The sequence below is a fragment of the Pteropus medius genome, unplaced genomic scaffold (genome assembly GCF_902729225.1).
Source record: "Pteropus medius unplaced genomic scaffold, Ma_sr-lr_union100, whole genome shotgun sequence".
NCBI lineage: Eukaryota > Metazoa > Chordata > Mammalia > Chiroptera > Pteropodidae > Pteropus > Pteropus medius.
In genome coordinates, this window is record NW_024351730.1 from 23,056,799 (window position 1) to 23,079,204 (window position 22,406).

The 22,406-nt window shown below is 35.2% G+C and overlaps 1 protein-coding gene across 5 annotated transcripts; it reads left to right on the forward strand.

Moving 5' to 3' along the window:
* Window positions 1-17: 17 nt before the first annotated feature.
* EPGN (epithelial mitogen) lies at window positions 18-19,527 on the forward strand. 5 transcript variants are annotated; one of them, XR_005649157.1, is made up of 5 exons: window positions 18-4,622; window positions 5,141-5,230; window positions 7,942-8,062; window positions 8,787-11,576; window positions 12,469-19,527. XR_005649157.1 is itself a non-coding variant. In XM_039845456.1 (5 exons), the coding sequence occupies exons 1-5, from the start codon at window positions 4,580-4,582 to the stop codon at window positions 10,375-10,377; spliced, it is 462 nt and encodes a 153-aa protein (XP_039701390.1). In that variant the 5' UTR covers window positions 18-4,579; the 3' UTR covers window positions 10,378-19,527. The 5 variants fall into 5 exon arrangements, 2 of the variants coding, with proteins under 2 accessions (XP_039701390.1, XP_039701389.1); XR_005649158.1 differs by having other exon boundaries at window positions 8,787-11,358; XR_005649159.1 differs by having other exon boundaries at window positions 8,787-10,619; window positions 10,837-19,527.
* The last annotated feature ends 2,879 nt before the right edge of the window (window positions 19,528-22,406 follow it).

Sequence of the window (22,406 nt, forward strand, 5' to 3'; positions counted from 1 at the left end):
TGTTCTATCGCCCATTCTACAAACAGTTGAGACTAATCTTTGTCTGATAATCCTAGCAGAAGTTTAAATTTAAAGTTCCCATAAAAATATTTCAGAAAATTCCTCTTTGATTTTTAAGGCCTGCAAAAAAATGACCAACAACAACAACAACAAAATAAATACAACAACAACAACAAAAATGACCCAAAATACAAAGAAAAAGCAAAGTCTGTAATTTTAAGCCCAATCCCCTTCCCCAAAGTCCAGGAGGAATTATTTTTGAAAAGTTTTTGCCCCTTTGGCTAAGCTAACATTCAGGAATGAGCCTTTCCAGAAATTAAAACACTGTAAAAGAAAAATTATTCTGACATTTGTTAAAAAGGGTAAGAAATACAGTTTTTAAGATGACTGTAATAGAGGAGAATGAACTCAACTTCAAATACAGCAAAGACAGCTGTGGATTTATAGCCAACAAGCAGAGTGAGGGGATCAGTGGATGGGAAATTACTAAGAACTTGATTAGATATCAAGGGTAGGGGGATTCTTGCTAAACTAGCTTACCATGATTCTTGCTAAAGGTGGGCCAATGACTTAGATATCAAGCATGGATTTGATCAGATATGGGGATGGGGATTCCATAAACGGACTTAGTAGGATTCTTTTCTAAAATTGGGCTGAGCGGGCCAAGTAGAGGCCTAGTCAAGAAGAGGACTCTGAGGACCCTGACTAAAGTTTCCTCAAAGAGGAAGCCTTTGTCAACACATAAAGGAAATAAAGTTGGCTTGTTGGTACCATGACTTTATTTATGGATATTTGGAGTCCATAAAAGGTAGACTTACATTGATTTTGTGCAGGAGCTTTAGAGAGTAAATTTCTTTCTCCTGCAAGTATCTATAAAAAGGATCCTACAGAATTAATGAAGATTGAACAATAATACAAAGATATGGAAGCAAGAATGAGCTTAGTATATATATCAAAGCAAGGCTTACAGTCATACTAAAATGAAAAGTGTGTTGGAGAGTGGTAGAAATATAGCTGGAATAGATTAGAGAAAGCCTAAATAAATTAAAATATAAACTGTATTGACTAAGTTAGAATTGTAAGTAGAGCCCGGAAGATGTTATCATTGATTAACATGAGAAAGTTGTAAAGGAGAGATGATTTTGGAGAAGAGATAATATCTTCAGTTTTAAGACATGTTGAGTTTGAGGTGATGATATAATATATAAATAGAAGTCTTGATGTACTATCAGTCTAGGAGGGGAATGAGAAATCACAGTTAGCGGTGAAAATTCAGGGCTCGCCAGCAAGTATTAAGCACTAAGTTCCCAACCCTATTGACCATTATACATACCTTGTGTCTCTACAGTTGTTCAAAAATTAGTTATCCTTAACTGAGAGCCTATCATACGTTAAATGCTTTCATTTCTTTTTTGTTATTGACAATGCCCATTTGGTACATGAGAAAATTTATTCTTAAGGTTATTAAAAAGCCTCAGCCAAGACCCAATGGATAGTAAATTGGAATTCAAAATAAGTCTGTGGGAATGGCGTGAGCCAGAACCCACTCTCTTTGTACTACACCATTCTACCTGCCCTTAGTACCCCTCCCCCACCAAGAATCCTTTCTCTTAAATTCTTCTTGTAATTTCGTATTCGCTTCAAATGAAACCTGTCCATGAAAACTGTCATGAAAGTTTAAGTCCCACCCCTGGATTCTCAGTCATTTATGTACATATTCGTGGCAGTTATCAGTCCCTACTCTGTACTGCAGTTATGTATGTATTTTCCTTAGTTCCCTTTAGTTCCTTGAGGTCAGAATCCACACATGATTTGCAAATAGCATAACACTCAGCCAGAGCCAGGGATATTGTAGGCATTCAATATTTTATTGATAAATAAACTAATGAATGACAACTAAATTCATGAGAATTACAGAATAAGTTTAGAGAGAGATAAGCAATGCACTTATGACCATTTTCTGCCAATGTCCAGCAACAAATTTTGGTTGAGTTAGTGAAAAAACAAGAAAGAAAGAAAAAGAAAGGAAAGGAGAAAAGAAGAGAGAATAAAAAGGAAAGGAAATGGAAAGAAAAAAAGGAGAAGAGAAGGGAAGGGGAGTAAGATACTTGAAGAGATGTTTATAACTAGAGGAAAAAGATGAATTAATTAAAAAGACATAAAAAGTTGTAGCAAGGAAAAATAATAGTGGAGTGCCTCAGCTCTTAGCTTTCTCCTTTCTCCTGTGTTACTCCAACCTGCTCTAACATGTATCAAGAATGAATAAAGACGTCACTGAGGCCACCTTACAACACCCATCTCCCTCATTCTTCGGGACTGGGGAAAGGACTTTCTGATGAGAGGATTGACGAAGCGAAGGCGGGAGACTCTCCTATAGAGAGTGTAAGTTGGATCCATCAGCATGAGTTCCAGAGGAAAAGAAGCATGTGAGATGACTTAAGAGCAATTTTGCGGTATAAAGTTTAACCTGAAACGGTAGGTGAGTTTCTATACGATGTGGCCCAACTCACCAGAGTAGGGAAACCTCTGGAGTGGCAGCGGTCCATTTCTCTCAGAACAAATGTGTGTGAAAGCCACACAGTTCATTTAATATTTATATTCTTATGGTAAAGGCAATTTATTTAAAGCTTGATTTTAAGAGATAAATAAGAGAATTCCTCTAAAAGCATATACCGACTTCTACCGGAGGACACAGCTGGGGAAATGGAAAGGGCCTATGAATTGGAAAATGAACACGAATTCAAGTTCAGACTTTGGGGCAGGTCCTTTGGCAAAGCACTTAAGTCTTTTGAGCCTCCATGTGTCATATGAGAATAAAAATAAGGCCTATTGTTTATTTCTTTATTGACACAAGACAGATTCACTGAGTGTATACTATATGATAGGCACTGGATTTGTCAGGGCCAGGATTACTGAAGAGAGAATTGAGAGGCACGTGAAAACTTTGTAAGATGCATAGCACTGTGGAAATGCCAGTTAATAGTTTTCGCAAAGGTGGTAGTCGTACTTTCATGCCTCAGTCTTAGAAATAAAGATATTTAATGTTAGTCCTAGCTTTTTCCTCTAGAAACTGCAACTGGTTGTGATGGCTTATTTAATCCTTTGTAAGTGATTCATTTTAAATTCTCACCAATGATGCAGAAAATGATTATTTGACTTATAATTCAAATATTATTTGCCTGGGAAAAATATTATCCAGAAATTATCTTAATAAATGGGTTTTAAAAATCCACAGAAGTAGAAATACACAATGTGGGCATTTAAAGTGAGCCAAGTACTATATATTCTTTTAACTTTAAAATGATGACGTGTGTGGTGATTGCCCAAGTTATAATGAGTTCGACAAGCTCATTCTTGTGTGATTTCTTAAGCCAAATTCATATTTGAATAGTAATAGGAATCCTTTCTGGTAATTGAATTTGCTGGGTAGACATGATGCAAATGATAACCAATCTTGACTTAAACAGCTTTTCTAGGTACAGAAAATATGTGCAATTGAAATTCCTGAGAGAAAGGCACAACACCTCCGTAAAACATATCTATAAAGTATTCATAATAATTTGGGGCAAGCGAAAATTTATGGGAAGCTCCTTATAGTCACAATATGTAATAGCAATAATTACATGTTTTGGCCTTTAAAATGACACTTTAATAATCACAACTAAATTAACAGAAAAATTCGAATGTGGTGTTAAATTTAAAGCTTTTTATTCATTAGATTACCAAACCTAACTATTTTAATTTTATCTTAATGGAAACTTTTATTATTGTTATTATTATTATTATTATCATCATCATCATTATTTTGGTTCTTTACTGGTCCTCTCTAGCCAACTCATTAGAGCACAAATCTAATCACTGTAGTTCCCAGAACTTGGTAGCCCATTCCATTTACTCAGAAAAATATTAAATGGCAGAATGACATCATGGTCAATGTGACACTATTAAAAGTAACATTTTTTTATTTTACAGAACTTGTAATAATAAAACTAGATAGCAAAAACTAAAGTGGAATATTAAACTTGTTTTTACACAAATGTAAGTTCTCCCCTGCCAATAAATTACAAAATATCTTCATTTGCAATGAAACTCAGTCTGCACTGAAAGGCACTGTAACTGACTGCAGGTTCAGGGATATTTCTTTTATTAACAGATTATGCTGTTTCCTAGTTTGCAAATATCAAAACTGCCTTTGTTAGAATCTGATATAGTTTGCCAGCAACTTTGGAGTTTGAGCTGTTCTGTTTACACTAATGGGGCCTTTCCTTAATTCAGATACTTTTGTTGTTTTAAGTACTTTTTACTTTGGGGATTATGCCCACAGGTTACAAAAAAAAAAATCAATGTTTCAAAAGAAAACTTGATCACATTGGGAGATAACACAGGTATCCTAATCGAGTGTGTGAGCGCCTCAAGGCTTTATGCTGCTGCCAGAAGCACATATTTTTTTGATTGGTAAGAACTGCCAGATGACGCTTCATGAAATATAAATGCAAGAAAGACTCAGAGAGCTCCATAGAAACCTTCCACCCGTCAGTCTAGGAGGATAAGAGCAAGATACTGTTAACAAGTGCAGGAGATGGCTTTCGGAGTTCCAGTATCAGTCTATCTCTTATTCAACGGTAGGTAATTTCTTTTTCTTTTGTTAATTTTATGTCAATGTAAAATGTGAATAGGGTTTGTTTTCTCTGAACTAGTGAGAAGTTGGCTTTTAACAGCTGTTCTTCATGACAAATATTAGAGCACAGAATCTGCAAATTAATTTATGTAATTTATGTTCCTCTCCTAATATTTTGACACCTCTTTTTTTGAGATCTTTAAAATGTTTGCTTTATAAAACTGAAGAGTAGTTAATACATTTTAACTACTATAAAATAATATCTTGTGATTGAATCAGTATATGAATAGATTCACTTTCTCTTAAATATTAATGTTTCTATTTTCATTATCATTATAATGTAGTCAATGGATTTGGTATGGATGAGAAACTGAAGAAATTGCCCTAGTCATGTTATGGATCTCAAATATAAATGAGTTAAAAATAGAGCACAAGTGGGAAACAATAGAATAATTTTCAATCTGTTGCTTGTACATAAAAGGAGTCTCACCAGCTAAAGATGCCTTTCCCCACTTCGTATAGCAATGACAGCATTGACTGAAGAGATGGCCATGAATGCAACACCCACAGTAACAACCCAGCAAAGTAACTGGACAATTAACAAAACAGAAGGTATTTTCTTCTTTTGTATTTCAAGTGACTTCTTTTTAACTTTAGGGAGAAATTTTGATTGTGATAAAAGCAACATTGAAAAATTTTAAATACATATTTTATTATTAAATAATCAACTCTTTTAGCATGATGCTGTTAAACGAAAGTGACAGGTAAATGTATCAGCAAAGAATTCCTTTATAAAGGAAGGAAGTAAAGAAAATGAAAGAAATTAAAGTTGTCTTCGCTTACTGTCCTGAATGTGGAACATGCCACAATTTCTGCTTGATTCCTCCTTTGTTCTTGATAACCTGCAGGTGTTCAGAGGCAGTTTGTCACTATTTTGGCATTATATTTTGTTCTGTGACTATGAGCTTTGCAGCCAAAGAAGTTATGGCTACAAGATGAAACATTAATTCACATCCCCTTATCTTTGGAAATATCGTTTTTTCTTGTTTGTTGTGGAGGGTTTTGTTGTTGTTTTAGCATAGTTTATAATTCTAACCACTTCTATTTAATTTTTATTATTGATGGTGATAATGGGTCTTCTTTCTTATTTTATTATTATTATTAGAATAGCTTTTGGCTGCTGTTAAACATAAGCATTTTTTTCAAACCTATTTGAACTCTTAGAGGTGAACTTGGAAAGCTGTTACCGGCCAAGAGATATGTACTGGGTGATTATGATCCTTATGCAGATCACGCACTTCCTTCCCCCTGATGTGGAAATAGGTGACCTGACATAGAACGGAGGAAAAACCATATCTTGCTTTTCAGAGCCAGGTGAATAAAAGAAGATTAAGTCAGATATTTTGTTTCTGAATATAAAAAGCAGTAATATTTAAGGATTCTTCATTTCACCGTTTTAAATTTAAAAAATTGCCCATTTGAGTTTTTAAATATCTATCAATTTGCAAAATAAAATCAGTATGGGTTTTAGAATAACTTCGTCTACATCTTTACATCTTCATGTCTTCCAAGCGTTTGAGCAAAGAGGGAAAGTCATATCTTCATTAAAAGATAATATCGCAGAAAGTTAAGCTGTGGCTTCTCTCGGTGACTGAGTTCATAACAGTCTGCCCAGCACCACCTATTTTCTTCCTTAATACGGAGCTGCAAGTAAAATTCTCCAAAGTACAGGTAATAATGATGGGGAAAAAAGTGATGAAATATATCATCTCTATATTTTTCCTTTGCTTTCTTGATGGAGAACTTTAGTTTGCCTTGCTTTTTATTTAACTTAAAAATCTGAATCCAGCATCTTAGGAAGTTTTTTATGGAGTTATAACTAATAGTCTTCTCCTTATAGGAAAGATGAATCTCTCTAGAATATCCTTGCTTTAGAAATGCCTTTTTTAGGTCCTCACATTTTCTAGCAGATCCTGGTTCAGGCTTGGTTAATTGAACTTAACCAAGGTTAAGGAAGAACTTAGCACAGTTTATAATGTGAAAGTCTCACTGTTTTAGAATTAATTATTAAAATGAGAAATTAGATTCTCTACATCATATTCAATAAGATTAATGTGAATTTTAAGATAATATTGTATATTCTCAACCAAAATGAAGTTGTACAACACAAGATCTTGTTTGTATCTTAGTATCTAAAGATTTAATATTTTCAATATTTATATTTTCAATATTAAATATGCTTTTTTTGATCTAAACAAATAAACAGGAATCTCTTAATCTACTTAGCAAGGCAAATATGGTATAACATGATAACAATGACAAAATAAAATGCCACTAATTCTGTTGATAAAATTTAAGAATCAGCAATTAAAATACACCAAAAAGGGCTCAGTTAAACAGTTTTCCCCATGCCATTCTCACTGTATAAACTCCAATAATGATATAAGTATTTACCTTTTTATATAGGGAATGAGGAGTAAACATCTTGAAATATATGTATTTTGTCACAACATAATTTCCCTTTGGGAAGTTTCCCATAAGGAAGCTCTGGACACTTGACCACAAAAGTTCTGCCAAGTGTAGTCACTTGTGTAGATTAGAGCTAGAAATCAAAACCCAGGCTTTTAAATTCTAACTCCAAGGCTTTCCCCACTATTTTATGTCTCTTAATGGAGTAAAATTTCTAATTAATATTTGAAGGTACTGTCTTAACTATGTTAATCCCGAACCATAAGCTGTTTCTGGTTTCGTGAATAGGTAATAACGATTTCTCTTCTGAAACAGTTATGAAAAATGTACCCTTTTTAACTAGCTACTCATGGTAGTCCATATAAGAGGAAGCAGGGAATCCTTGTCTCACTCTCCTCTGGGAGAAGAGAAGACGAATCAAGTTCATTACCTAACAATTATACATCCAAATCTTCCTAAGTGCTGACTTCTTAGGTATAAAAAAGGAAAATGAAAAAATTGTGAGGTTTTTTATACTTACTCGCTTTCAGGCATACATTTGAGAAGCCTTGCTTAAGATAGTCTGCTAGAAATGGAATCACTGCTGCCACCTTTTGGCAAACTCGTATCTATACCCTATTACATAGCTTCTAAAGAATGGATCGATTTACCTCCATCCCCTATTGAATTAACGATATATCTAGATTATACTAACCCAACCTTTGTGAATATAACCTGCCAAGGGAATCAATCAATAGTTCAATGGACGGAGCAGCCACAGAATATTCTTACAATTAAAGGTGTCTTTACATATGTTACTAATATACTATAAAAATGTGATCCCCATCTGTTAATACTGTTTCTCCTTTTCTTAGCTGACTACACAAAAGGCCCTATAGCCTTAAAATTGTCACATCCTTGCCTGGAAGACCACAACAGTTACTGTATCAACGGTGTCTGTGCCTTCCATCATGAATTGAAGAAAGCCCTATGCAGGTAATTGCAAAGAACTGAGGCAGGAGAAGGTGAATTTATGCCTCTGGTGCCTCACATAGTACATTTCCACACATTTCTGTTTTATGGAGCAAAAAGAGCACATGACCTGAATGTGACTCACCAATCCTCTTTGTATTTGAATATCTACAGAGTCTCTTTCTAAGCTACCTAATCCTCATTACTCAAAAATATGGTTCCCAGATTAACAGCATCTGTGTAACCTGGGAGCTCGTTAAAAATACAGAAGCTTTAGCTCCACCTCAAACCTATTGCATCTATATCAGCATTTTAACTACTGGCAAAGATGATTCCGAGTTTTCATGGGGTCGATTATAGGGTGAAATGAAACAGACTATGGCAAAAACGCTTCAGGAATATAAAGTTCTAGAACAACTAAGATACTATTTTTATGATAATTGATTTGTTCAGCATCCTCCTATGAAAGACTGGGTTAATAATTTTCTAGATCAATGCATGCAAGCGTAAGTACTACTTTTCCCTTCTACCAATGAGAAAAGTTGGATTGATATAGGACCTTAATGAAACGATTATTGCAAAATATATAGCTTCTTTAATACTTGTAACAAATTGAATTTTATTTGGTATTTGCCTCTTTAAATTACTTACTTTCCATTGAAATTTTTTTATTCTTTGAAATTGGTCATTTCTTTGTATTTCTATCACCATGAATTTTAAAATTATGTATTCTTTTCTTTTTGTAAAGGTGTTTTACTGGTTATACAGGAGAAAGGTGTGAGCATTTGACCTTAACTTCATATGCTTTGGATTCTTATGACAAATACATTGCAATTGGGATTGGCGTTGGATTATTATTAAGTGGTTTTCTTGCTATTTTTTACTGCTACATTAGAAAGAGGTATGAAATAAAACAAAATATGAAGTCACTGGGCACTCGTTCATTTGAAAAATATTTATTGAGCTCCTATAATGTACCAGGCACTGACATGTATAGTATTTTAGCGAATATATGATTGTAAATCTGGCAAGTTCCTATATATTTGTTTTAATGCCTTTTCTCATAAACCCAGGCAAGCGGTAAAAATTTACCTGCAGTCGCAATAAGATAGCTCTAATTTACAATTTCCCTCCATCCCCATTTTGTCTACCTACATCGAAGTTATAAATGAGGAAGACAGTACATCCCACAAGGGTAGATATGAAGTGTGTCTTATTTACAATTATATTTTTAGTGATGAATACTTTGCCTGGCACACAAAAGACACTCATTAAATAATTGTTGAATGAAGAAATCAAGAAATGAGTATTAAATGAATGCAAATTTGTGACATAGGCCATTTACCTCCCAGACACTAATTAAGGGTATAATCAGGCTAAAAGCCTAAGAAGATGAGCTTGATCCATTAAGCATAAATTATTTATATATTAATTCTTATTTCTGGCTTATCCATACTGGTAATTTTTTCCTTAAGTCCGCGTAACTAGGGAAAATCAAGAAATAATGTGAGATAAATAAAAAAGTATAAATGCATTTCCTTGCTGTATTCTGTCAACCAAATTGTCATTTTAAAAATGACCAAGACTGACTATACAAAATAAGAAAAATTTTAGTTGCCGAATAATTGCATCTGAGAATAAAATCTGTTATACCAATTGTGAATCAATTAATATAAAATCTGTCTCATCAATTGACCAAGAAAAAGAAAAAAACAAAAACAAAAAAACAAGTAGACCTTTTAATGTTAATAAGACAGCTACCTGAGGTCAGGTTCCCTAGAAGCAGAACCTAAAATGAGGATTCTTGTGCAAGTGATTGATTGAGGGACACCCAAAGTGAAACCTATAAAGAAGTAAGGAAAACTAGGGCAGAAGAAGATACACACAGATGTGGCATTAGCTGAAATCTAGATCCACAGGCAGATCTCAAACTTAAATGGCATTACAGACCTATCTCAAGAAGGTGAGAGATTTTGGCTTTAGTATCCCGCATCATCAAGCATGGGTGGCAGGATGGTCTTGGCAGGAATGGAGGGCGGGGACAGAAATCTCCCAGGAATCTTCAGGTGCAGTGTGCTGTTGGACAAGGGCAATTCTCTGGATGGGACACTGTTGTAAGCCTGTTAACACCCACAGATGCTGGGAGATGGACCTGCTTTACCAGTGGGTAAAGCATATCTGGTGGGGCATTGATAGCAACTGCTTCACCAGAACGTTTATAGAACCCCCAATAAGCTACACAAACAGCAGTCACATTCATATGGAAATCAATGCTCTGTTTTAGGTGTCTAAAATTGAAATTGCCTTACAATTTCTGTTCCGGAGGAAGACCACTGTGATGCCTTTGTAAGAAATTTTCATGAGGCATTTGTAAAAATCAGCGGGCCCAAAATTGAAATCTTCAAAAGAAACGAAACTTCCCACGCTGGCTAGACTCGAAAATAACGGAAGTTGAGATCATGATAAAATGAGAGGATAAACTTCAACAGTGATCTTTAGACTTTGCCATTTTTGGGATGCCATGGGAGCCCCATGAATCAAGCTTACAGTGACAGAAGTCAAGTTCATAGGACTACTTTGGGTGTGTTGCTGTTGTTGTGTGGTTATTGTTCTCACTGCAGAGAGACTGAGTATTGTGCTTCTGACCATGTCAGATGTGAATTTTCATGAGAATAATGGTCAACCTTGCACAAGCCAGAGCAATGCCACATTTGGGGTCTTCACTTGCTTGCTACCAGTTTTTCAGACCTCTGCTCTGTGGAGCTAATCTCAAAAATGCTACTTTTATGGTGTCTCAGAGGATGTGATGTCAACTATTAGGAAGAGATCAGTGTTATGGAACCTTCAGTGAACCAAACATGTGCCTGGAGTCTAAGCTAGAGATAAGAAAATGGAATGTCCGAGGCAGACATACATCATACACAGCTTGTGACAACACTACGGAAACTTTATGTGTGAAATATGGAATAAACTACAGAGTTTCTGGCTCAAAGGTATCTGGAGATCAAGCCCTGAGTAGGCAAAATATTTCTGTTTCTGAATGGATTATAAAACGAGTTGGACATTGGTCTCCTAATGCTTATGTCCATCACTTCCTCCTATTATTAGTGGAATTACCCATTTGAACTGAAATTCTAGAATTCTGCTAATAAATGAAATTCTACACTTGGTCCTAAAAGAGAAACTGAGGAATCGGACACAGGAATTTTTTCATCGGCCGACAGCACGTGGAAACCTTCTTTACCATTTCTGAATACTTGATAGCAGATTCGCACATAGAGAAAGAAAATGAAACGGTGGTAGAAATAACTATTTGGGAAGTAAGGTCCTTCCTCTTTAATCATATTTCTTCCATGTAGTTAGAATAATCTTGGGCAGGACCCTTAATTTCTTTGAGCTTCAGTTTCATTTTCTACAAGGCCCTTCTCGCTCTAAAATTTGACAGTGAGAGAAGAAAAATTTCCATATCTGTGCTGCAAGTGGGATTATTCTCAACCCCACCTCTAAACCCAAAACACACCACTGGATATCATCTTAGGTTTATATTTTAGCATTCGTTTTGTAAAATGATAATTTAAAAATTTTGTTTTTAAAGGAAGTAAACATAAGATTTAAAAATAATAGCTACGATTTTTCTTTTAGATTCAGTCTAAAACTCTGGGCTTTCCCCCCTCATTGTGATGTTGATAAACAAACCAATTTTGATGATGAGATAGGTGAAAAGAGGCTCAAATGTGAATAGTCTCACAATGGTAGCCTAATAACAAGGCTTTCGATTTTATTAAGTTATGAGTTTGCATTCACTCCTAAACAAAACTTTACATTCTGCTTTCTTTTGAGTAGAAGGTATTTCACTTGCTTTGTTTGCCTTCAGAGGAACTTAAGGCAGATAAACTGCATGCCAGCAGTTTCTGCATGTCCAAAGTATGTAAAGGTTTACATCATACCAAGGAGTGGGGAGGTGAAGGTTCCTCCCAGTGACTCCAGTAACCACACCTAGAAAGCTATGCTCTTCCTGAGGATTTCAAAAAGGTGTTAAAAAGCTGGGGAGAGTCCAGGAAGAAACAATAAAGCTTAATTAAGGACTGCTTCCTGATGAAAGCAAAGAGTAATTAATGCTGGAGTCTGGATTCACCTGTGGAAAACTATGCATTAACAGTATAAAATGCACACAGTTAAGTCTGTACAGAAATTTAGAGAATGGTTCATGAGAAGCTATCTGTTATTACATAGTCTGCCATACACAATAATCTTGCGTTCCCGTAACTCCTTGTGTTAAATTTGCAGGAAGGAATCTCTGGCATTCCTATAGTGCTAGAGTCCCACCTGGCAATATTAATGTAGGTAATCAGGACTTAAGTAGAGAAATGCATAAATATAAGATGCTCTGTAAATTTTTTCATCTTTTATTTTTTTCCTATGTGCATTAGGACCCTGAAAAAAGCCTACCAGTGAAGCCCTTGCATCAGAACTACATTTTCAGCTATCAACCTATGGATCATTAGGTGGGGTAGATAATTTAAGAAAGAAATAAGAACATGTTTCTGGCATTTTTTACTAAGTCAAACTGGCCAAGAGGTTCATTAATGACTTTCGGTTCCTGTTTTGTCTCCTTCCTGTGTCTGTCCTTCAATTCTTTGAGAACATTCATGAGTCTTCGTTAGTTAGCATTTTGAAGCATGATGGGAGTGAGAGCAAACACTATAATTTTAGTCATACTCAAGCCAGTAAATTTATAAAAAGGGAATTATAGTTGCTTGTTATTGTATTTTCTTACCCCAAATTAGTTTTTTTGTATAATTATGTTTTTATAATGAAGTAGATGAAATTATAACATAGTTCATCTTTTAGTGCTTCCTGGCACAATACAGATCTAATCCTTTAATTTTAAAATGTCCATTTTGGTGACATAAAGATTTTATTCATTCTATGTAATGGAAAAAAAAAAGTCTTAAAATCACAAAACAAACACCAGTGATTTAAGTTTTAGATGTTGAACATAAGGATAATTCCTTTCTGCAGGAGGCCAGGAGTAAGCCATTTAACTGCATTACAAAATGTAATACACTATAAATATTGATAACCTACAACTCACACTATAGGAAGGGTTATCAGAAACTCCCAGTTGCAAAGTATCACTCTTTCTGGCTTATATCATGACTACATGACATCAGGATACTAGCATCTGACAAAGTGACATAGAAGTATTAAAATTTAATTTGTCAGAGTCTGACAATGCTAATCTAGGTGAGTCCACATTTCTATCCAAATCTCTGGTGCAACCCTATTCAGTAGCACATTCAGAAGCATATCTTCAAAATTTAGCTCCAAATTCTGTTAATTATTCAATGAAAGTATAGCTCAGAGTCCAAGAGCCTAAGCAGTTAATTTCCTAAGAAGACAAAGGCTAGGCCCCTTGAGAATATCCATGTGAATAAATGTGTCCCTTCGTTATATTTTACTCCTCTGCCAACGCTAAACATGACAGATGTTCCAGATTGTGGACAACACCCACAGCTTCCAAAGAGACATCTCATAAAGATTAGGAATGTGATTACATGGTAACAAGGAGAATTGAATTGTTTAGTCAGACCTTATCCATATGTGTCAGGTCTTTTCTTTGTAATTTTTATGTCTCAGATATTATTGGAGCATAAATCATTTAGATTGAAATTAGGTGAAGACCACAGTCAAGCAGGTATCAAACTCACAGTGCTTTTGATCTTTAAGAGGATGTTAAGTAGGCCTCACATCTTTCTGGGAAGAATGGCACCTCTAAATCTTTAAATTGCACAAAAAATATTGAGTCAATATTAAGTCTTTTCACAAATCAAGATGAAGCAATTATGTAATATAGCTGCCATTTATGGTCACTTACAATGTTTGAAAAGCATTATTAGCATCATATTAATTAATCCATGTCTGTGTGTAATTGAGGCTTAGGGAAAGCAATTCACTGTTTCAAGGTGACATGGACTTGAAGCGCAGAGCCTAGACCTGAACCAGGTAACTCTGATGCCGAAGTCTCTCATCTAAGCTCTACAGGGTGATTCTTCTCAATATTTTATGGAAAATATTATTGCTGGTGGTTAATTTCTTGAGCTTAGAGATATACTCAAGTGATTTTTATGCAAATGAAAAAAATTCTTTTCTTTAAAATATAAAATAATCAATTTTGTCATGGATCAACCACAAAATTTCCCTACTGTCATCTGCAGAATATTAAATATGCATACCATCCTTAAGGTGGGGCCAAAACATGCCTCAGGTGCCTGCTGACAGGTGAATGTATAGTCTGGGGAGAGACTCTAGACTATAAATGTACTCTGGTTTATCCTGAGGACTCAGGAGACAAGAAGGTCACTTGGGAATACTCGACCCCAGAATGTAGACAAGGGTTCTCGGCACTGACATTACCCTAATTGAGACATGCCTGGCTCAGTTTGGTGATGGGATGAGGAATGAGTGGTTTTCACACTTTGGTAAAATCTCATCAACAGCCTTTCACTATATTACCCTCAATCTTACTCTTAGCCCCACATAAACCTTAGAGAAAAACAGTGGTGATGATCCAGTTTAGGGCAAAAATTGCAAGCAACTTTAAAAAATCTGTGCAATGGACACCTAAATGACCTGTAATCTTGTCCAGCTGGTGCCCTTTGGACATGATATTCTTGTCTGTTGAGTGGAGAAGGTAGATTCTAAAGGTGGTCTCTACATTTCCTTCCTGTTTGGAAATTGTATGTTGAAAATAAGCAACATATAAAGCCGACCCAGCACGCAGGTCTATTTACTTCGGTTTTCCCAGTGTTTGAAATGAAGCTCACATCTAGAAATCAAAATGTTTTCCTATGAAAATCTAGCTTTTCTAGCTTCTTTTGTAGACTAGAAGATATAGAGCAGTGGCCCTATATTCCTATACAGATTTGGTTAGAAGGAGTGTGCCCTAGACACTCAGCCTGCTTCTGTCGCATGCTCATTATTCCAGGTTCCTATGGGCCTTTACATCTGCACCCTTGATTTCTTTGACTGGGTTGATTTTAAGATCCTGCCTCATCTGAATTGTTCTGAGTCTAGTCATCAAGATGCCTTTAGAGGGCCTCGTTGGACTACAAACTGCACAAGCCAAAAAGAAACTCGGGTTGGGTTGCCCAGGAATGTGCTCGTTAGGAGAAACCACATTCACCTGGAAGCTGGCAGCCTCCGATGACTCAGACACTGCCCTGCCCACGCCCTCGTTCGCTCTCGGTTACAATCTTTAGAGTTGTTTTCTGTGTTCACCTCCGCTTATGTTGCCTTCCTGCTCAAAAGCCGATGCTGACTTCCTGTTGTAGGCCATGTTTAGGAAAGACTCCTCTCCCAGCAGTGTGGCCCTCCCACAGGAGGGTCAGGGGTCTCCCTTTCTCATCTGCCCTCCCAGCGTTCCCCACGCAGACCCCACAATTTCGATGTTAAGGTCTCTGCCGTTTCCTTCACATATGTTACCCTCCTTCATCCGTCTGCCAAGATCCTATTTTTTTTCTAATGTTGTCTTTTCCTTGAAAAACTATGATATTTACAAATGCGTCTCTCCCTCCTTTGAACTCCCTGGGCATCCTTTGTTAAAAAAACAAAAACAGAACAAAAAACCAATGGTGCTTGCATTCTGCCTTGTGTTATAATGATTTATGTTTAAATTCCAGAGGTAATAAGATTAATAATGGAGTTCATTCATTACATTCATGCCGCAGACTAGGCACAGGGCTAAGTAATTTACATATAGCATCTGTTTCAATCCTCAGAGATAGCCAGGAGCAGGTTTAATGGGGGCTGTGGTGAACAGTAGTTAAAGAGACCAGTCTTTGGAAATTAGCTGACTGAGGCTTAAATCCCAGCTCCACCCATCAAGTTTCTTAACTTTTCTAAATCCGAATTTTGTCATTTGTGGAAAGGGGATAATATTTATCTCCTAGAGTGTTTTGAGGGTAACAGTAAGTGATCAATTAATATTAACTATTTTATTATGATTGCTTTCCATTTTTCAGATTAAGAAACTGAAATTATAAAGTTTAAGTAATTTGTTCAATGATATGCAGCTAGTAAGGGGTGGAACCTGGATTTAACCCTGAGGCTGTCCAGTTCTAAGGCCTGCTTCGCTCAGCACAGTACTTGGACCATTAGTACTTGGACCATGGCTGATGCTTGGCCAATGTTGTTTGAAGCAAGATCTGTGATCTCAGAGAGCTGGGTTTTTGAATCCCAATTGTTTAGTAGTTCCATGATGAAGAACGAACTATTTAATCCCTCTAAATCTTAGTAGCCTCCATTATAAAATGAGGGTAATAATTATACCTAACCCAGAGGGTCATTTTAGGATTAAGTTAAATTAGATGTATATAAAATATCTAGAACACAGTACTCTTTCAATAAATATTACTTATAATTATTAAGTATTTGAAACTGCTGTTGGAATTCTTATTGGCACTCAATAGTCAGTTTTGTTATAATATGAAATATGCCTTCTTGAAAATCATCACGCTGCAAAATTGAGCAATAAAAACCACCAGACTTATGGAAAACTGTGTTTAAGGAGTGTAATGTTCAAAAACTTTGTAAATTAGGGGAAAAAAAGAAACCTAATAAAAAAGTAGCACGATTTTATACATTTTAAATAATAAATAAATAAATAAATATGTATGTATAAATTTACAAGGCACTTTACCTTGAAAAACATCTGAAGTTTGCTTGTGGAAGTAAGTGTCAGAAAGGTCATAGCTTGTGAGTTATTGTCAAATGATAGAGGAAGAATTATAGAAATTGAATAAAAAGTTGTTACAGCAGATGTAGATGAATATAACTCGTAACGCAAATGTGAATCGAAGTATTTGGCACATGTTTGAGATTTGCGTATGTGTATATGTTTTGTGCAGTTTATGTCACTCAGCTCAACAGTAATGTGCATTCATATAGTGGTTCTATCAAATGAAATCATGTGTCAGCAGACACTAAATCCTGTTACGCTAAATAGTTCCTTTACGTTGAAATAAATTCATGCTTTTAAAACAAGCATTAAAACAGAACTGACTATAACGTGAAATTATCACAACTCTTGTGTCTTAACCCAAATCTCAATTACAATTATTAAGCACTTGAAATATTCTGATTATATTAGGTATTCAACACCTTAGGACTGAAGTTATGATTATTCTCCTTTCTCCACCTAAATTTTAACAGTTTCAACCCATGTTACTGTGGGTTCAAGTTCTCTCAGACAAACCTGTTTGTCTGAGTGTTTGGTCTTTTCCTTTGTCAAGCTATAAATAGAAATCCTCATGACTACACTTTCCTTCCTAAATTACCACTTGATGAAGAGTTCCAATTCTTCCTTCTTTCATCATGATTTAGTCCCCTCCTTTTTTTTATTTACCCTCTGAGTAAACTGTTACTTTGATTCAAAAGTGTTTTTATGATACAGAAGAAAAAGTTTAGCTTCCTTCACAGACTATATTAGGCAATAATTTATGCCAAATGACAGACTTTCCAGCAGCAAGAATTTGCTTAAGAATTAACAAAACATTTAATAGAAAGAAGGGGTTATTTAGTAAAAGGAAATCTGTAAGAAAAAGGAGTAGAAACTTGGCATCTCTTAGAGTCTACTGCTTGAGCCTAACTGTCTGGTTCAGGTCTGTCTAGGTGGGCTGGGCAAACGGGTGTGTCTTCAAACTGGATCTTTGGTATAATCCAGTTACTTAAAAGACTAGAGAGCCTCCTGTGAGTGAGCACACCTTCCAATGCTTCTCAAATCTGATCCAAATTGGTTTATCCTCCAGTGGTTCGTGGCTGCACAGCTAGGGAAATATGTGCCATGTAGTAAAATGTAGTAAAAATTTGTTATGTGTTTGCCTTTCCAGCGTCCAAGCCCCTTCAGAAAACAGCATCCCAGATTTGCTTTTGAGTCCCATCCTCCTTCACCTTCATAGCACCTGGTCTAGGTGTGCTCCCCTCACCTCTAATCCCAGGGGCAAGCAGAACATTCTATCACGCCCAATACTAGGATTAACTGAGAGGCAGGCATGCCACCTAATCCAGATCAATGAAAATTAGTCCTAAGACTTTTATTGAAACTCTTTAGAGAAAATGTTCTCTATTTCAGATTGCATTGATAAGTTATTAGAATGAAATCTTAGATTTTTCTAAAGGCCATCAATGCCGCCACAGGACAATAACCCGCCTAAGAAGGAAACTACAATAGAAAGAAGCCATGAGAAGTATGAACGTGATTCTGACCCCCTGATACCAGTGTTTGAGGCTTTGATTTGAGTCCTGTTTGAAGTTCCACCCCTGCCCCTGGATTTTTTAAGATGAATTAGTAAATACACTTCATTGTTAGCTTGAACAATGACCATCTTCCTAAACTATCAAATTTGCTCAAAGATTAGAGTAGAAAATTCTCAATTACCTGCTTCTTCAAGGTTTTGTAAGATCTATGCACAGTCTCACTTTTCCATAGAGACCCAACTCATTCTTTTTAAAATGATTGACAGAAAAATATGCCCCCTGCCCCTACTTTTTAAAATAGCTTGAGAGGATCTGGATCTGCAGTTAGGAACCCACATGACTATGCTGGAAGGTATGCTTTCCAGAATTCCTACACAGATAGATTTTTCTGAAAAATTAATTTCTAATTTCATAAACTGGTGGCAGTTTTAACTTTTGATTACATAAATCTTTGGCTCCCATAAATCAGTTTCACCACTTGCCAGACTTGTGCTATATAGCAAATGTTTTTCTTATTAAACGTGCCGAGTTCCACTGTTCTACAATAAGTTGACAGATAACACACATGAACTGGAAATTCTGTGTTTTAAATATTGCTCTTCGTATACTTAACATGGGACATTTAACTCACATGCTTATAGAAAAAATATCCTTAATGAGAAAAATTCAGAACAACCTAAAATCATGATGCATGTCGAAAAAAGAGTAATTGTCCATTCGGCCTCTTGCAATGAACTTGAAAAGTGAAGCACTGGAGAACAGGCTTTCGACCACAAATGGAGAACCAGTAGAGGCCAACAGCAGTGGTAGATCTACAAATTCTGAGGTCTTAGATAATTAAAGATCAGTTTTATTGCTGTGAAGCTACATATGATCCAAAATTTTGGTGTTTCTTTGGTGAGAAAAACTCCAAGATAAAAATGCATGAAATAGTCAGTTTTACCCAGTGTCTTCCAAAACTATCATGCACATTCGAAAGAAAATCATCAGTCTCTTTTGCAACAGAAAAGTCTGAACTAGATAGAATGGAGAAAGAACCCGGAGGTCCAAATTAAATTTGCTTGAAATGTTCTTCGATGTCAATCTCAAAATCACCTTGGACAGTAATTCGGATACAACTGGTGAATACTTAATGCAGCCCCACTTTGCTCATGAAACTGCAAGCTGAAGCCAAGCTGAAAAAAGGTGTCTTTATAAAACAATTCACATTTTAACACTGAACAAGTGAAAGATTGAGCTCAATTCAATTTTCTTTAACTTAAAAATTGGATAGAAGCAGAGAATTTAATTGTCATATATTATGTTGTTATTAAATTTGTGGACACTATTTGTGATGACATCAAGTTGTGAACTGCTTTATGGTAAAGCAACTGAAAACATTTTAAGAGTTTTTTGGTATTCCTGGTATTGATTGCTAAATAGAGGTACAATGTTTACATATATGGGTAAAATTTATGACATAAAATTCCTGATGAAATAGCCTACTACAAAGCCACTGTGTACTGTAGTTGGACTCTTCTTATCTCAAAGAGTTTGCTTCATGATTTTTTCAGTATGTTCTATGAGTTCGTTTTAAAAGTCTAAAAATAAAAGGCCAAAGTGGGAGGCAACTAGCATTTATTTGAGATTCAAAGGAATAGCTATTCTGGAAATGCTGATTCAGCAGAAACCCAAATAATATTCAGATGAGGTGGTAAAGGCAGGTGAGGGATATTTATGCAAAAGGGAAGGAGAATAATTACATGAATAGAAGGAAGGAATTTCTATGGATGTCAATAAGCTAAGGAAGTAATTTTTATAGGTGTAGATTAACTAATATATTGAAGCTAATTTTAAAGAATGTCTATAATTTTCAATCTGGTAGTCATAATTTTTGCTTTCCTGTTATCTTTGCAAACAGTTATTCAGAATACAATGCTTCTTTATGCCCTGTTCAAAGGTTATTTTGTCCAGTTTTAACATTCCCAAAGTTTGAGTGAGATGTGCAAGGCAGTTCCTCTGGGCTGGCAGCTCAGACTCCATTTTGAAGTGGCCCATTTTATATTATATTTTTTACAGTATAAATGTCAACATTTATTAAAACAAAACAAAATAAAAATTATTGTGTTTGAATTTTTGTTTTAGACAAATGCGTAATAAAATAAGAATAAATTAAGAATAGAATAAGACTTTAAAAACTGCTCAGATGCTGGTATACAGGAGCATAGGTGCTTACCCATTTTCAAACCTAAAATTGAATAATTGTTTTCTATATGAAAAAAGATTAAAAAGTAAAAATATCACAACAATGAATTTTTTTAAAAAGAGAAAAAAGTGAAAATGAATCCATGGTTTTTATCATAATAACATAAAGTTTAAAAGTTGGCTTATTTACCAAGTATTATTTTTTAGACTGCTAAACAACTTATGTAAATACTTTTATGAATAATAAATTTGTGTGTAATTTTAGCTATTCATTTTATAGATTATTTCTATCCATTCTCTAATAATCAGATTACTTGAATTACAAATTCTAGTAATTTATGTATTTCTTACCTAATCCTTCAGAAAATTGTAATTCCCATCAGCTATATTAGAGTTACTTAATTATCAAAACTCCATGTGGGTCTTAAAAATATTTATATTCATTCACATTTCAATCTCTTCTCTGGTGCCTTTTGTCCTTGAAAATTTGTTTATATTCCTAATTTAATCCTGCACTTGCAGCGTATGAATTTTAAACTGCAGGATGATACATGTTTAATTCCATTTGCCTGTACTATATGTAGCTTACATGAAACTGTTCACTGAGTCATTAGCTTCAGTTGTTCTTCTAACAGTTACCATGATCTGGCAGAAAGAAAGAAATGACCAACTTCCAAAGAAACCTGGATACTCTGAATACCCATCTTGGTGTACTGACTACCATGCTCTTTAACATAGCCTCTGCATTAGTGGTTCTCCAAATTTAGTGTGCACAGAAATCATGTGGATGGGAGTTGATTAAAATGAAGATTACTGGGTTCCAACACAGATCAAGAAAATCAGAATTCTAGGAGGCAGTGCTTAGGAACTGATACTTCACATCCCTTCCCAACCCCAATTAGTCACAAAAACACACTCTTGGAAATCTTTGATAGAAGAGATGAAAGCAAGTGATGCAATCATTTTCTTTGCAAGAATATTACTTTTAACTCTGTCAAATTTTTTTATGTTTTTAAAAAAATGGAGGAAAAACCTGAAATATTCAGCACTAGAGATTTTCAAACAGATTGCTTTTAAAATCTCTTGTACAAGTACAAGTACATGTTAATGTAAAATTTAGACACAAGATTTTTCTTGGCTTCAAAATTATATGAGTACATTTGTTCTAGCTTGTTGAGCGGCAGCAAAAATAAAACAGGAAGCACAAATCTTATTGCAGTTAAAATTATGTCTCATGGCTTTTCCTATGTGTCATCCGTGTAAAGTTTTTCATATGCTAATTCTTGTTAATGTAAGACTGTCAGACATAAAAAAAAAGTCACTCTCACCAGAATAAATGAGGGAAAATTTTTCCTTTCAGTATAGGTCTGAAAATGTTCTGACATGTTAATTGATGACAAATCCTGTTGTAATGGCACTGTGAACCTTCTATATCTTCCTTCGTACAGATTTATTACCTTTTCAGCACATTTATTTTAGGAATTTGACTTTTATTGCCTATTATGTTATACAACCAATATCTTTTCAGAAATTCTTGAAATTAGCCATAGTATAGAGGAATGGAAGGAGGCTCTGAGTCTTCACTATAAACCTTCTTCCCTAGTAGCCATTGCTTATCACCAAATTCTGCAAAAAATTGTAGTACAGGGACAATGGACAACTGAAAGAGCCCACATTCACAAAGACATGAGGCCACAGGGAATTCATCCTGGAATTCTTGGAATAATCATAAAACACAGACTGTGTTGTGGTCTTGATAACTTTGAAGTACAAAGTGAGACAGTTTGAACTTTAATAATATCATTTCGGTGAGAATGTTCATTTATCACTAACTCATCTCTGTCACAACTAAACTATGTATTATAGATCTGCTGTATTTCTCACTTAGCATAGCAGCAGACTCTGATGCCACCACTGACATTCAAAA

Coding starts and splice junctions, on each gene's coding strand:
- EPGN (XM_039845455.1), top strand. CDS start 4,580: ATGGCTTTCGGAGTTCCAGTATCAGTCTATCTCTTATTCAACG. Junction 4,623..5,140: donor AGTCTATCTCTTATTCAACG/GTAGGTAATTTC, acceptor CACTTCGTATAG/CAATGACAGCATTGACTGAA. Junction 8,063..8,786: donor TTGAAGAAAGCCCTATGCAG/GTAATTGCAAAG, acceptor CTTTTTGTAAAG/GTGTTTTACTGGTTATACAG.